General features: G+C 44.6%; 1 protein-coding gene across 6 annotated transcripts in view; it reads right to left on the bottom strand.

Annotated features, from left to right (window-relative positions):
• Positions 1 to 16,491, bottom strand: part of LOC137368908 (receptor expression-enhancing protein 1-like) — a 116,834-nt gene that overhangs the window by 57,341 nt on the left and 43,002 nt on the right. For 4 of the 6 annotated variants that reach the window (XM_068029210.1, XM_068029191.1, XM_068029200.1 and 1 more), the window contains exon 3: positions 590 to 666. The exons of 1 other annotated variant lie outside the window; for it this stretch is intronic. In XM_068029210.1, the coding sequence (XP_067885311.1) occupies positions 590 to 666 (77 nt within the window). Of the gene's footprint in view, positions 1 to 589; positions 667 to 1,562; positions 1,698 to 16,491 lie in introns of all 6 variants that reach the window. One more of the 6 variants, XM_068029239.1, reaches the window with a different exon arrangement.

The raw sequence follows: 16,491 nt of genomic DNA, 5'->3' as shown, positions 1-16,491 counted from the left end.
GGACAGTAGCAACATGGATATGAAATTGGCTGAGTGATAGGAAACAAAGAGTAATGGCTAATGGATGTTTTTCGGGCTGGAGGAAGGTTTGTAGTGGAGTTGCCCAGGGATCAGTGTTGGGACCCTTGCTTTTCCTGATATATATTAATGATCTAGATCTTGGTGTACAGGGCACAATTTCAAAGTTTGCAGATGATACGAAACTTGGAAGCATTGTGAACTGTGAGGAGGATAGTGTAGAACTTCAAAAGGACATAGACAGGTTGGTGGAATGGGCAGACAGGTGGCAGATGAAGTTGAATGCGGAGAAATGTGAGGTGATTCATTTTGGTAGGAAGAACATGGAGAGACAATATAAAATAAAGGGTACAATTCTAAAGTGGGTGCAGGAGCAGAGGGACCTGGGTGTATATGTGCATAAGTCATTGAAGGTGGCAGGACAGGTTGAGACAGCGGTTAATAAAGCACACAGTATCCTGGGTTTTATTAATAGGGGCATAGAGTACAAGAGCAAGGAAGTTATGTTCAACTTGTATAAGACCCTAGTTCGGTCTCAGCCAAATAATAATAACACAACACTGTGTCTTACCAGGAAAGAAATAGATCTGTGAAGGTTTCTGCTGTGGTGAACAGTGCAAATATGATCCAGTACATCATCCATTTTACCTAGTTTAATAAGACAAATATAAAACATGATTTGATCTAGCTACGTCTTGCCAAAGACATGAATACAAAGTAGAAATTGTGCCACAAACTGATTTCAAATATAAATAAGTCAGGTATCCCATGGCTTTTTAAAATTTATTCATGGGATGTGGGTGAAGCTGGCTAGGCCAGCATTTATTGCCCATCCCTAATTGCCCTTGAGAAAAGAATAGAATCATGGAAATTTTACAGCACAAAAAGAGGCCATTTGGCCCATTGTGTTTGCTCTGGCCGAAAAGCAAGTCACCAAGCCTAATCCCACCTTCCAGCATTTGGTCCATAGCCCTGCAGGTTACGGCACTTGAGGTGCATATCCAGACACTTTTTATATGAGTTGAGGGTTTCTGCCTCTACCTTTCAGGCAGTGAGTTCCAGACCCCCACCATCCTCTGGGTGAAAAAGTTTTTCCTCATCTTCCCTCTAATCTTTCTACCAATCACTTTAAATCTATACTCCCTAGTCACTGACCTCTCTGCTAAGGTAAATAAGCCTTTCACATCCAGGCCCCTCACACTTTTGTACTTTTCAATTAAATCTCCCCTCATCCTTCTCTAGTCCAAGGAGAACCTATCCAATCTTTCATCATAGTTGAATTTTTCCAGGTGGTGGTCAGCTGCCTTCTTGAACCACTGCAGTCCTTGTGGTGTTGGTACACCCACAGTGCTGTTAGGAAGGGAGTTCCAGGATTTTAATCCAACGACAATGAAGGAACGGTGATATAGTTCCAAGTCAGGATGGTGTGTGGCTTGGAGGGGAGCTTGCAGGTGGTGGTGTTTCCACACGTCTGCTGCCCTTGTACTTCTAGGTGGTAGAGGTCACAGGTTTGGAAGACTTAAATATGCACAGCAGAAGCTTACATTATGTAAAACAGTTTGAAGTGATTTTTTTCAGATGTGCCACCAGTCCAAATGGACAATGCCATAGTAACTGATATTTTTCTTCCATTTATCCTGGTCATTCTTTCAACTGCAGTAGAAACGGCTGCTACAGTTCTATAGGAAACAAGGAAGAGCTTTGTGTATTAACTGTTCAAGTACAATTCAATTTTTCTCACGAGACTCTGACTTCAAGGGAAATTTTCATTAGATGAAAATAGATGATAATTTACAATTTAAAAAATTCACTGGGCACCAACTACAGATGGTACACATTATGGACGTACGAATTAGGAGCAGATGTAGGCCATTCGGCCCCTCGAGCCTGCTCCGCTATTCAATATGACCATGGCTGATCTGTTTGTGTTTCGAATCCCACACTCCCATCTGCCCCCGATAACCTTTGATTCTGTTGCCTAACAAAAATCTATCTACCTCCACCTTAAAAATATTCAATGACCCTGTTTCCACCACCTTCTGAGGCAGAGTTCCAAAATCGCACAACCATCTGAGAGAAAACATTTCTCTTCATCTCTGTCTAAAAGGGTGACCCCTAATTTTAAAACAGTGCCCCCTCGTTCTGGACTCACCCACAAGAGGAAACATCCTTTCCACATCCACCTTGTCAAGACCATTCAGGATCTTATATAGTTCAATCAAATCTCCCCTCACTCTTCTAAACTCCAGTGAAAATAAGCCCAATCTGTCCAACCTTTCCTCATAAGACAACATTGCTCACAGTATGCAAGTATTTTCATCTATTCTCTAAAGACAGGATAGTTTCTTCAATACGGATATGAATTCTAAAGCAGTTATATGATGGGACAATGCTTTATGGAAAGTGGTGGTTTATATACTGAATTTCATGGTAGCTATAGTCATATTTTTCTTTATGCAATTCAAAAATAAGCGACAGGTTTTTAAAAATCCTATTTCCCACTGTTCCCAATCCCAACTCGATGCCACTGCAGATAATCCATCGTAAAGCAAGTCTCTGTATCCAAATATCAAGGGAATGATTATATGTAATACCCTTTATATGAAGTCCTGAAAGCTACTGTGTACAGCAAAACAATAGAGCTAGAGATTAAACACATTAATAGCAAATTGCGGCACTACCATTAAAAGGCAAAGCCAGAGAGCTGAAGCTGTGATGTCAAAATGTCCCAAAAGTTTGGAGGGATTGGAGAGACATTGGGCTGGATTTTAATCTCCTGCTGTGCTGGGAGCAGGACGGGACGGTGACCAGTCACTCGCCGGAATCCCGGAAGTAAGTGCAGGTGCCTTGTCAGTGGTTTCTTAATACAATCACTGTATTAGCAGAGTATTTCCAGGTTTCCCAAATAATTAGCTTGAGCGGCTGTAATGACAACCCACATGACTCGATTTCAACACCAGTATTTAAAGGGACACTCCAAACATGAAATTTGATGGATTATGGAGTTAGGAACAGAACACAGGAAGTGACAGTCCAGAGTACACACACCCACAGGCTGCGTCTTGTTTTAATGACACCTCCCTGGATGGGATGCTGGGGGCTGTAAGGGCCCACAGGGAGATATTGTTCTCTACCAACTAGAGGAAGAAGCCTGCCAGTGAAATCAAGAAGGCGTGGCTGGAGGTTGCCCATGAGATCAGCAGCAGGAGTGTGGTGCCACACTCCTGGATTCAGTGCCGAAAGCAGTTTAATGACCAAATCAGGGCAGCTAGGCTGAGTACAATGGCATGGTCAACTACATCCTGATGTGTGATTCACCCCAATGCCTCATAGAACCCAGTGGGTTCCGATTTTATTTTTAAAAGCCTTCCGAAAACCCTGAACTTTTCCAAATTGGAAACGCTTTTCCCACTATAAACACCTGTCAGCTGTGAAACTGAAACTGATGGCTGTGACTTCTTTTTTAAAAATGGACCAATCACAAATCTGCTCTAGGGAGAGTTCCCACTCTCTGCAACTCTCAGAGAGGGTGGGGGGAGAATAGAGAGAGAGAGAGAGAGAGGGAGAACAGAGAGAGAGAGAGAGGAGGACAGAGGGAGCGAGAGAGAGGGGAGTAGAACAAAGGGGGGGGGGAGCAGAGATAGAGAGGGATGGGGGAACAGACAGACAGAAGGTAGAGAGAAAGGGGGAGAACAGAGAGAGAGGGGGAAGAGAGAGATGAGGGGGGAACAGACAGAGCGGGGGAACACAGAGAGTGGGAAACAGAGAGAAAGGGGGGGAACAGAGAGAGAGAGAGAGAGCGAAAGAGAGAGAGAGAGAGAGCGAAAGAGAGAGAGAAAGAGAGAGCGAAAGAGAGAGAGAGAGAGAGAAAGAGAGAGCGAAAGAGAGAGAGAGAGAGAGAGAGAGCGAAAGAGAGAGAGAGAGAGAAAGAGAGAGCGAAAGAGAGAGAGAGAGAGAGAGAGAGAGAGAAAGAGGGAGTGGGAGACCAGAAAGTGGGGAGCAGAGAGAAAGGGGGCAAAGAAAGAGAGAGAGAGTAGAGAGGAGGGGGAACAGACAGAGAGACGGGGGGAACTGAGAGAGAGAGAGATGGGGGAACAGAGAGAGAGAAAGGAGGGAAAGAGAGAGGGGGTCAGAGGGAGGGGGCAGAGAGAGAGGGAGCAGAGAGGGGAGACGACAGAGAGTGGGAAATGACACGGGGAGGGGGGGGGAAACGACACAGAGAAGGGGGGAATGATACTGAGAGAGCGGACCACAAAGAGGGGAGACCACAGAAAGGGGGACCACAGAGGAGGGGGCAGAGGGAGAAAGACAGACAGAGAGACAGACAGACAGACAGACGGAGAGAGAGCAAAAGGAAGAGCAATCAAGATCACTCCTGACAGATGGCCATCTATCCGAAATACTCCACATCACTACAACAAGTGCGCAGATAAACATTGACTACTTGTGCAAGCAAAATGTTGCCAGGTATCTCACTAAATCAGTGTCCAACATAGTGACGAGAAAATAAGTCAATAAATTCGTTTTCTCATTTAAAGCTTCTTGACAAAAATGCACATTTTTTGTTATTTTGATTAATGATAAGATACATTTTTAATGTCTTCACCTTTTCAAAACTGTCTCATCGACTCCTATGTAAGACATAAATTGTATTGTGGCCCCAGCCCCATGAGAAAAGGCTGTACACTCCTGCTTCAAGCCTTTAACCTTGTGCTTTAAAATAACCTAGCAGCTAGGTTATTTCTAAACACAAATTTAAAGGCTTGCAAACTCATTTTAAAATGGCAAAAGTCACTTAGGGAATGTCTCAATTTCTTTGCTGTGGCAACACATTAATTTTATCTGGGACACAAGCTCAGTGACATGTTGAAAGTTGCTGGACTTTTACTTGTGTAAAAACGTCACAATTCTGCTGCTATCCATTTGGAATCGCATTGTTCCAGAATCTGTATTGAGGGGAAAATAGGCAAGAAAATGCAAGCAATCTCCAGAAGTCAACAGTATAAGTTCCTCGTGAATTCAACAGTACGGTGTAATGGAGCTGAGTAAAACTGGCAAAAACAGGATGTTGCTGACCTATATACAATAGTTAGTAAATACAATGTAACGGATAGCTTTAATAAATCTTAATCTATGACGAACTGGCTACGATTCCTTAACAAAATCTAAGCAGCATTTGCAGATTTAAAAACTGTCAGGGAAGACATAGTAAAAATTTATTATGTTTCAATGACCATGTTAGAAACAGTCATTAACTGATTTTTTTTTTACTGCGAATTGGATTAAAGGACAAGTTTTACAAGCATGTCAAATATCAGTAACTGCAATGTGCATCATTTACTATTCAGTTTGAGGGCAGATAACATGAGTGGCCAATGTCATTTGAAAGTTGTCTGCATCATATACATTATGTAAAAGTGCACCTTTGCTAACAGGTAATAGATTTGGCTTGGACATAATTTGGTTAGTCTGGGTACAATCCTACAGCTAATGATGAAACATTTTGTAACTGAATAATACATGCAGAAACAACCTCTCAGCATTTTGCAGAAAAGCTTTTTGTTAATAATTATCTTGTCAGAGCTGAATCGGAATTCACAGTGATAGACTGAGATATGGACATAAGTGAATTTAAAAGAATCGCTTTATTGGAGGAACTGAGGGGTGCTTTTATTTGTAATTGTATTTATCTAATTTTGTCACTAACTTTTGTGAGCAAATGACATTTTGTCCATGAGAGATTGTTGTTTCTGTATTTTAGAATCCAGGACCTCGTTTCACGGCCTATCAAGATGAATAAACTAGTCTTGGCTACCTACTGTTAATCTCTCTGTCCCTTCCTGTCCCACTCTGCTTTTCTGTTTTACATGACTCTTCTGAAGTACTATTTGCTTCACCCTATAAAATTTTCCTGATTTGGAGATCACTGCCCTTTTATTGGCTACCCTGTCTTCAGATACATATTACAAGCAGGTGGAGATGTTGCACAAACATTGGCCATCACAGGTTAAATTGTCTTGTGACAACAGCAGTGTGAGAAATGGTCCGTCTTCCTATTGCTGATTTCTCTACTGCCTCACATCAATAATCTCAATAAAAATCCTCTGACACAGTGTGAATCCACAGAGGCCATCTGATAAAGTCCATCTAACAACCTGTGACATGATGTAGCTAGCTCTATTCTGTCAACAAAAGTAATTTGCATTGGCATTGCATACTGTTTTGCTTGCAAGCTAGCACAGTTGTGCTGCTCACATAGAGACATACAGCACTGAAACAGGCCCTTTGGCCCACTGAGTCTGTGCCGACCAACAACCACCCATTTATACTAATCCTACATTAATCCCATATTCCTACCACATCCCTACCTTCCCTCAATTCTCCTACCATCTACCTACACTAGGGACAATGTACCTATCAACCTGCAAGTCTTTGGCTGTGGGAAGAAACCAGAGCACCCGGCAGAAACCCACGCGGTCACAGGGAGAACTTGCAAACTCCGCACAGGCAGTACCCTGAACTGAACCCAGGTCGCTGGAGCTGTGAGGCTGAGGTGCTAACCACTGCGCCACTGTGCCTCTCCATTGATGTTTGTGTGCTTAGCTACTTTGTTTATAGGAAGAAATGTGTTTTAAGTGTGTTTTGATTGACTATAGACTTTATATACAGCTTGATTGCCCCCATGTTCATGGCTGAGTCAATAATTTTATCAAATGTCCATGGTGCAACATGTCAGTCCCTTGTAGATGGTACACACTGCTGCCACTGTGCATGGGTGGTGGAGGGAGAGAATGTTCAAGGTGGATGGGGTGCCGATTAAGCGGCAGCTTTGTCTTGGATGGTGTTGAGTTTCTTGAGTATTGTTGGAGCTGTACTCATCCAAGTGGCGAGGAGTCCATCATACCTCTGACTTATGCCGTGTATATGGTGGACAGACTTTGAGGAGACAGGAGGTGAGTTACTCCCCACTGAATTCCCAACTTTTGGCATGCTCTTGTAGCCACAGTATTTATGTAACTGGTCCAATTAGGTTTCTGGTCAATGATGACCCCCAAGATGTTGATGAAGGGGATTCAGTGAGGATAATGCTGTTGAGTGTCCAGAGGAGATTGGTTAGGTTCTTTCTTGTTGGAGATGGTCATTGCCTGGTATTTATGCTGTGGAAATGTAACTTGCCACTTGTCAGCCCAAGCCTGAATGTTGTCCAGCTCTTGTTGCATGTGGACATGGACTGCTTCAGTATCTGAGGACTTACAAACAGAACTAAACATTGTGCATTCAACAGCGAACATCCCCACTTCTCACCTTATGATGAAAGGAAGGTTATTGATGAAGGTGGTTGGACCTAGGACACTACCCTGAGGAACTCCTGCAGCGATGTCCTGGGGCTGAGATGATTGACCTCCAACAAACATCTTCCTTTGTGCTAGGTATGACTCCAACCAGTGAAGAATTTCCTCCCCAATTCCCATTGATTTCAATTTTATTCGGACTTCTTGATGCCATACTCAGTCAAATGCTGCCTTGATGTCAAGGGCGTCACTTTCACCTCACCTCTTTTGTCCCTATTTGGACCAAGGCTGTAATGAGGTCTGCAGCCCAATGGTCCTGGCGGAATCCAAACTGAGCATTGGTGTGAAGGTTATTGGTGAGTGCATGCCATTTGACATCTCCATCACTATGCTGATGATTGTGAGTGGACTGATGGGATGGTAATTGGCCAGATTGGATTTGTCCTGCTTGTTGTGGACAGGGCATACCTGAGCAATTTTCCACATAACTGAGTAGATGCCAGTGTTGTAGCTGTACTGGAAAAGCTTCGCTATGGGTGTAACTACTTTTCAAGCACAAGTCTTCAGCACTACAACCAGTATCTTGTCGGGACCATTAGCCTTTGCTGTATCCAGTGCACTCAGCTTGTGTCCCGGCCAAGCCAGAAAGCATGCCAGCCCTGCTGTAGAATCTGACATCTACAGTATACAGCAGTGAGAGCTAGAAGTAACCCAGCATCTTCAATGGAACCTTCAATCAAGAGAGAAATCTACAATTATCTCAGGTCTGCATCCATTGAGAACTTGATTTCCAAGAGAATTCAACAAGTTTATCGTAGACTCCCCCTCCCCACTAAAAGTCACCTTCCTTTTTCCCTTCTCTATCTGTCTCTTTTGTGTGTGTATGTGTGTGTGTGCACGTGTGAGCGAACGCGTGAGTGGATGCGGTTGCGACAGTTTCGGGATAAGATGTATTGATGAATAAACAATTGACTTTCTGTTTTTAAAACCTACGAGAAAACCTGTTGCTCTCTGTTTATATTTGAAACTCTAATACAAATGCACTTGCTGTGGTCAGGTGGGGAAGGTTTAAACTAACTTGGCAGGGGTGTGGGAAACAGGAGGAAATAGAGAGGAATACGAAAGTGCACAGAATACTGGAAGAGATAGATAGCACGAGAGTAGGGAATAATAAGTTATTAGGTAGGGTCAGAGTAAGGGAGAAAGTAATGACGTCTGTCTGAATCAGGGTTAATGTGCATGTATATGAATGCACAGAGTGTTGCTAATAAGATTGGTGAGTTACAGGCTCAGACTGACATGTTGAAATATGATGTTGTGGCCATAACAGAGACCTGGCTCAAAGAAGGGCAGGACTGGGTGTTAAATATTCCTGGATGCAAGGTATTCGGGAAAGATAGGAAAGGAGGAAAGGGAAAAAGAGGGAGGGGTGGTATTGATTAAGGAGAGCATTGCAGTGTTGGAGAAAAATTATGCCCCACAGGGGTCAAGGACAGAATCAATTTGGCTAGAGCAGGGTTGTCCAACCTTTTTGAGCAGAGGGCCACAGTACGATATTTGCTCGGCCCAGGGGGCGGGTGAGAACATTCAAAAGATAAAGGCATTAAAAGTTTATCTTGCTAATAAAAACAATAACAATTATGCATTTTTGGGAAGAAGCTTTAAATGAGAAGACTAATTTATTGACTTACTTTCTCGTGACAATTTTGAAAGCAGATTTAGTGACATACCTGGCATTGTTTTTGCTTATATAAGTCGTCAATCCCTGCCCACACAATTGATGTAGCGATGCAGAGTATTCTGGATAGATGTCCATCTGTCAGGAGAGATCTTGATCTCTCTCCTCCCGCTCCCCGGGCACTGTGTGCATGTGTCTTGTTCTCTCTTCCCACCACCCCCACCCCCCCCCCCCCCCACCCCCACCCCCCCACTCCCACCCGTAGGACTAAGGGGATTGAAAGCTTTTTGCAAAAGATGCAGGGGGAATATGAGAAAGCACTCTTTTACGCAGTGGGTGGTAATGACCTGGAACTTGCTGCCCATAAGGGTGGTGGAAGTGAAGACGATCAATGACTTCAAGAGGAAGTTGGATGGCCACCTGAGAGAAATAAACTTGCAGAACTATGGGGATTAAGCCGAGAGGTGGGACTGACTGCATCGCTCTGTGGAGAGCAGGCATGGGCTCGATGGACAGAATGGCCTCCTTCTGTGCCGTAAGTAAATGACTCTCATCCCCCTCTCTCCCCACTCTGTCTCTCTCTCTCTGTCTGTCTCCCTCTCTCCAACCCCCCCACCCCCACCCCCGTGTCTCCAGTGTTCCCCACTCCCCGTTCAGTGTTCCCCACTCAGTCTTCCCGGCTCCCCGCTCAGTGTTCCCCTCTCTCCCTCTTTTCCCCCCCTCTCTTCCGTCTCTTCTTCCTCTCTCCCAGTCTCCCCCTTTCTCTCTCTGTTCTCCTTTCTCACTCTCCTTCCTCTCTCTCTCTGTTTCCCCCTCTCCCTCTCTTCCCCCCTCCCCCCCCCCCCCCACTCCCCACCACTCTTACACAGTTGCAGAGTGGAACGCTAAGCAGACGGTTGGTCAGTTCTTTTAAAATAAGATCGCAAGTCAGTTTCACAGCTGCTGACGTTGGGAACAGCCATTTCCCAACAGACTTGGGGGTTTCTGGCGAGCCTTTAAAAAAAACCTGAGGACCCGCCAGAAAACCCTGAGTCGGTTGGGAAACAGCTGTTCCCAATGTCAGCAGCTGTGAAACTGACTTGAGATTTTTTTTTTTTTAAAAAGCCATCTGAAAGAAAAGGGCAAAGGGAAATTTCTCATCTCCAGTTACGGTGAGGATGAACAACAGCCCCGGGTACAGTTTACACCCGTGGGCCGGATGGAAATGTTTTGGATCCTGGCCCGTGGGCTCTATGTGGACAACCCTGGGCTAGAGCTAAGAAACTAAAAAGGTGCAGTTACGTTGCTCAATGTTGTCTATCGGCCACTGACTAGTGGGAAGGATGCAGAGGAACAAATTTGCAAGGAAATTACAGAGGTGCAAAAATTAAAGGGTAGTTATAATGGAGGACTTCAATTATACAAACATGGACTGGAATAGTAGTCGTGTAAGGGGTAGTGAAGGGCAAGAGTTCCTAGAGTGCATTCAGGAAAATTTTCAACAGCAATATGTTTCTGGCCCAATGAGAAAGGAGGCACTGCTGGACCTGGTTCTTGGGAATGAGATGAGCCAAGTGGATCAGTCAGAAAACATTTAGTGATCAGTTTATCATAATGTTTAGGATGACTATGGAAAAGGACAAAGAACAAACCAGAGTAAGAATAATTAAAGGGGGGAAAGCCAAGTTTCAATGGGGTAAGAATGTATTTGGGATGAATAAATTGGAGTCAAAGGTTGGCAGAAAAACGGTAGCGGACCAATGGACTACCTTCAAAGAAGAGATAGTTCAGGCACAGTCAAAGTATGTTCCCTTGAAGGGTAAAGGGAAGGCAAACAAATCCAGAGCTGTACAGAACCTTAGTTAGGCCACACTTAGAATATTGCGTGCAATTCTGGTCGCCACACTACCAGAAGGACGTGGAGGCTTTGGAGAGGGTACAGAAGAGGTTTACCAGGATGTTGCCTGGTCTGGAGGGCATTAGCTATGAGGAGAGGTTGGAAAAACACAGATTGTTTTCACTGGAACGACGGTGGTGGAGGGGCGACATGATAGAGGTTTACAAAGTTATGAGCGGCATGGACAGAGTGGATAGTCAGAAGCTTTTTCCCAGGGTGGAAGAGTCAGTTACTAGGGGACATAGGTTTAAGGTGCGAGGGGCAAAGTTTAGAGGGGATGTGCAAGGCAAGTTTTTTACACAGAGGGTGGTGAGTGCCTGGAACTTGCTGTCAGGGGAGGTGGTGGAAGCAGATACTATAGCGACGTTTAAGAGACATCTTGACAAATATATGAATAGGAAGGGAATAGAGGGATATGGGCCCCGGAAGTGCAGAAGGTGTTAGTTTAGGCAGGCATCAAGATCGGTGCAGGCTTGGAGGGCCGAATGGCCTGTTCCTGTGCTGTACTGTTCTTTGTTCTTTGTTCCTGGATGACAAAAGAGGTAGAGATTAAGATAAAGAAGAAAATCCGTGTTTGCAACAGATACCAGATGGAAAATACCATTGAGAAGAAGGCTGAATATAGAAGGTCCAGAGGGGAAGTGAAAAAGCAAATAAAAAAAGCAAAGTGAGAGTATGAAAAGAGACTGGCAATTAACATAAAAGGAAATCTCAAAGTTTTCTATAGACAGATAGGGCTGAAATTTGCGATGGGTGAAAACAGCGTCACGGAGCCCCCGTGCCATTAAGCGCAGCTGCTCATATAAATAGCTGGGGCAGACCACCCACCCCGATGACATGGAGGGGGCGGGCTGTCCGTCCCCGGCAATGGCGTTAGTCGCCTTTGCGCAGGTGCTGACGCCATTTGCAAAGGGCTCCGAGCCCTACACTTCAATTTAAATATTTAAAGATATATTGATTTTAAAAAATTTAATAAATTGATCCTGACCCACTCCCACCTACCCCCAAAACCATAGAATTAATTACCTGCCCTCTCTCCCCCCCCAAAACACTTACCTTGTGCACCTGACCTTCCCCCCACAAAGTTCATAAACTTTACACTTTACTCCTTCCCACCATCCCCTGCACCAATGAAATGAGTTTGACCCCGCTCCCCACCCTCCCCCCCCCCCCACCGCCACCACACTGAAAAACTTACCTGCTCCCCCCTCCCCACCAATGTTCCTCCTCGGATCCCCAGATGTGGTTCCGAAAGCATGGGAGTGCACCAATATCGCACCGGGACAGATGGCGGAAGCGAGAAGCTAATTTATTCCTTTATTTAAATTGATTGACATAGTTAAATTTTGTTCCCATCACCGAGCAGCGGGGGGGCCACCACGAGGCTTTGCCACCACCAGCAATATCGGTCTGGGCCTTCCCGGTGTCAACGCCCATGGCGGGCCCGCTCCCAGAGGCATTTTCTGGCCCCTCCCCGCCATGATCCCCGACATCGGGGGATCTGTAAAATTCATCCCATAAATAGTAAAAGCGTGGTAAAAGGTGGAATGGGGCCAATTAAGGACCAAAAAGGGGATTTGCACACAGACAGACGGCATAGTTGAGGGATTAAATTAATACTTTGCATCTGTCTTTATCAAGGAAGAAGATGCAATGGTGGAAGAGGAGGTCATTCAGACACTAGAAGGGTTTAAAATTGATAAGCAGAAGGTATTGGATAGGCTGTCTGTACTTAATGTGGGTACGGCATTAGCAGTGAGAATGGAAATTGCGGAGGCACTGGTCATAATTTTTCAGTCTTCCTTAGATTCTGGGGTGGTGCCAGAGGACTGGAGAGTTGCAAATGTTACACCCTTGTTCAAAAAAGGGTGCAAAGATAAGCCCAGCAACTACAGGCCAGTCAGTTTAACTTCGGTGGTGGTAAACTTCCAGAAAGAATAATTCAGGACAAAATTAATAGTCACCTGGACAATAGCAGGTTAATTAAAGAAAGCCAGCATGGTTTTCATAGGGAAAGTCATGTTTAACTAACTTGCTGGAGTTTTTTTTGAAGAGGTAACAGGAGGGTTGATGAAGGCAATGCAGTTGATGTGCTGTACATGGACTTTCAAAAGGCGTTTGATACAGTGCCACACAACAGACTTGTGAGAAAATATATGGCTCATGGAATAAACGGGACGGTAGCAACATGAATACGGAATTGGCTGAGTGACAGGAAACAGAGTCATGGTTAATAAATGTTTTTTGGGCTGGAGGAAGGTTTATAGTGGAGTTTCCCAGGGATCAGTGTTAGGACCCTTACTTTTCCTGATATATATATTAATGACCTAGACCTTGGTGTACAGGACACAGTTTCAAAGTTTGCAGATGATACAAAACTTGGAAGCATTGTGAACTGTGAGGAGGTTAGTGTAGAACTGCAAAAGGACATGGGCAAGTTGGTGGAATGGGCAAAGAGGTGGAAGATGAAGTTCAATGCAGAGAAATGTGAAGTGATACATTTTGGTAGGAAGAACATGGACAGACAATGTAAAATAAAGGATACAATTCTAAAGTGGGTGCAGGAGCAGAGGGACCTAGGTCTATATCTGCATAAGTCATTAAAGGTGGCAGGACAGGTTAAGAGCACGGTTAATAAAGCACACAGTATCCTGGGTTTTATTAATAGGGGCTTAGAGTATAAAAGCAAGGAGGTTATATTGAACTTGTATAAGACACTAGTTCGGCCTCAGCTGGAGTATTGTGTCCAGTTCTGGGCACCACGCTTTAGGAAAGAAGTGAAAGCATTGGAGAGAGTGCAGAAAAGATTCACAAGAATGGTTCCAGCGATGAGGAACTTCAGTTATGAAGATAGTTTGGGGAAGTTGGGACTGTTTTCCTTGAAGAGAGGGCTGAGAAGTGATTTGATAGAGGCATTCAAAATCACGAGGGGTCTGGACAGAGTAGATAGAGAGAAACTGTTCCCACTTGTGAAGGGATCGAGAATGAGATGGCACAGATTTAAAATGTTTGGCAAAAGAAGCAAAAGTGACATGAGGAAAAACTTTTTCACGTAGCGAGTGGTTAAGGTCTGGAATGCGCTGCCTGAGAAAGTGGTGGAGGCAGGTTCAATTGAAGCATTCAAAAGGGAATTAGACAGTTATATGAAAAGGAAGAATGTGCAGGGTTATTGGGAGAAGGCGGGGGAGTGGCATTCGCTGAAATGCTCATCAGGGGAGCCGCTGAAAACACAATGGGCTGAATAGTCTCCTTCTGTGCTGCACACGTCTGTGCACTGACAATTCTATGATTCTGTGATTCTAAGGTAGGGAGTTGAACAGTGGGAACCATCCATGTCACATCATGTGGTCGTAACACCATGAATGAATTTTTAAAAATGCCTCTCCCTCATAGTCACCCTCAACAAATGCTCCCATCCATTCATTCAACACATGCCATACTCTCACTCATAAGTCTTTTCTTCCCTTCCTTGTAGGTGAAGAGAGTACACGACACAGGGGAGAGGCAGAGAACCGAAGCTGGCCCCCAGGCATCTCTCAACTGAGAGCTGCAGAGGAGGAGGTGACGCTGGACATCAGCAAAGTCTTGGAATAAAAACAAAAGGTGCTGGAAAATGTTTCTATATTCTCTGTGACCCTATGTCCTATCAACACCTTCCCTTTTGTTCTCTTTTGCCCCACCCCCACTTTATTTGCTTTAAACCTATTCCATTTCTAACCTTTGCCAGTTCTGATGAAAGGTCACTGACCTGAAACATTAACTTTGCTTCACTCTCCACAGATGCTGCCAGACCTGCTGAGTATTTCTAGCACTTTTTGGTTTTATTTCAGATTTCCAGCATCTTCAGTATTTTGCTTTTATTTTAGCAAAGTCTTGGCATGCTTGACTGTTGGAGATGGGGAGATAGACGCCTCCTAGATACCTGCTGACTGAATTACATACAGACAGCCACATTGCATACAACACCCACTTGATGACTTGATGTCAGCAGTGAATGAAATCTGATCACGTCCATAATGATCAGTCAAAACACTCTTACCTCAACAACACTAATGCATGTCTTTAATCTCCCACAGGGTCTTCAAACATCCAGCAGGAGGTGATGCATGAGGACAATGATAACTCCTCACTCTGAGTGTCTGCCATCACAGGACTCATGCAAATCAGCTCAGATACTCACTCTCCAGTGAGACCAGTAATGGTCTTCACCTGGTGACTCACACCTCACAAGTGAGCAAGAGAAGATGGTGGAGACAGAGACAGCAAAGAAGAGTTGGCTCTGAAGGCCGCAGGATGCTCTAAGCTCTGCTCAGCTAAATGCTGGAGTTGTCAATGAAGAGGATACTTCTGGAGGAGCAGCAGAGAATCTGTGACATACTGGCAGGCGTTCCAGCCGTACTGTGAAGAGAGGTCGGAGGAGTCACTCTCAAGCATGAACAGCATGATATTGCAGGCCTTTGCGATGTTTCCTTTGATGGAAAGAGTGGCCACCAGCACGGAACATCAAATGCAGCAATCACACAAGTGCACGCAGCCATTTACCAATAGCTTACACACTATGAATGCCACCTTAAATAGGATGCCTGATACCATAACCTTGGCTGTTCATTGCCCTACTGGTTTGCAGCAAAGTGTTCTCCAGCTCATTGCTAACAGCAAAGCACAGCTCGACCATGAGAGGGATGATGGTGAAAGGGGAGATGGCCTGTAGTTACTGGGCTTGGCCTTACACCCTTTTTTGAACCAAGGTGTAACACTTGCAATTCTCCAGTCCTTTGGCACCACACCTATATCGAAGAAGGATTGTAAGATTATGGCCAATGTCTCCGCAATTTCCACCCTTACTTCCCTAAGTATCCTTGGATGCATCCATCAACTTTAAGTACAGCCAGCCTATCTAACACCGCCTCTTTCTCAATTTTTAGCCCATCCAATGTCTCAACTACCTCCTCTTTCACCGCGACTGGGGCAGTATCTTCTTCCTTGCTAAATATTGATGCAAAGTATTCATTTAATACCTCAGCCATGCCCTTTGCCTTCACGGGTAAATCCCCTTTTAAGTCCCACCTCTCCTTTTACCACCCTTTGACTATTTATGTGCCTATAGAAGACTTTTAGATTCCCTTTTATGTTAGCCGCGAGTCTCTTCTTATACTCTCTCTTCGCTCTTTTATTTGTTTTTTCACTTCCCCTCTAAACCTTTTAAAGTCAGCCTGGTTCTCAATTGTGTTATCCACCTGACATCTGTCATATGCACCCTTTTCATGCTTCATCTTACTCTCTTTCATTATCCAGGGAGCTCTGGATTTGTTTGCCCTCCATGGGAATGTACCTCGAGTGTACCCAAGCTATCTCCTCTTTAAAAGCAGCCCATTGTTCGGTTCCAGTTTTGCCTTCCAGTCTTTGATTCCAATTTACTTGGGCCAGATCCATTCACTCCACTGAAGTTGGCCTTCCCCCAACTAATTATCTTTACTCTAGATTGCTCCTTGTCCTTTTCCATAGCTAACCTAAACCTTATGATGTTCTGGCCACTGTCCCGAAATGTTCCCCTACTGTCACTGAACCCACGTCATTCCCCAGAACCAGATCCAGCAATGCCTCCTTCCTTATTGGACTGGAAACAT

The sequence above is a fragment of the Heterodontus francisci genome, chromosome 1, assembly GCF_036365525.1.
Source record: "Heterodontus francisci isolate sHetFra1 chromosome 1, sHetFra1.hap1, whole genome shotgun sequence".
In the NCBI taxonomy this organism is placed as follows: Eukaryota; Metazoa; Chordata; class Chondrichthyes; order Heterodontiformes; family Heterodontidae; genus Heterodontus; species Heterodontus francisci.
This window is presented reverse-complemented; position numbering and strand designations above follow the sequence as displayed.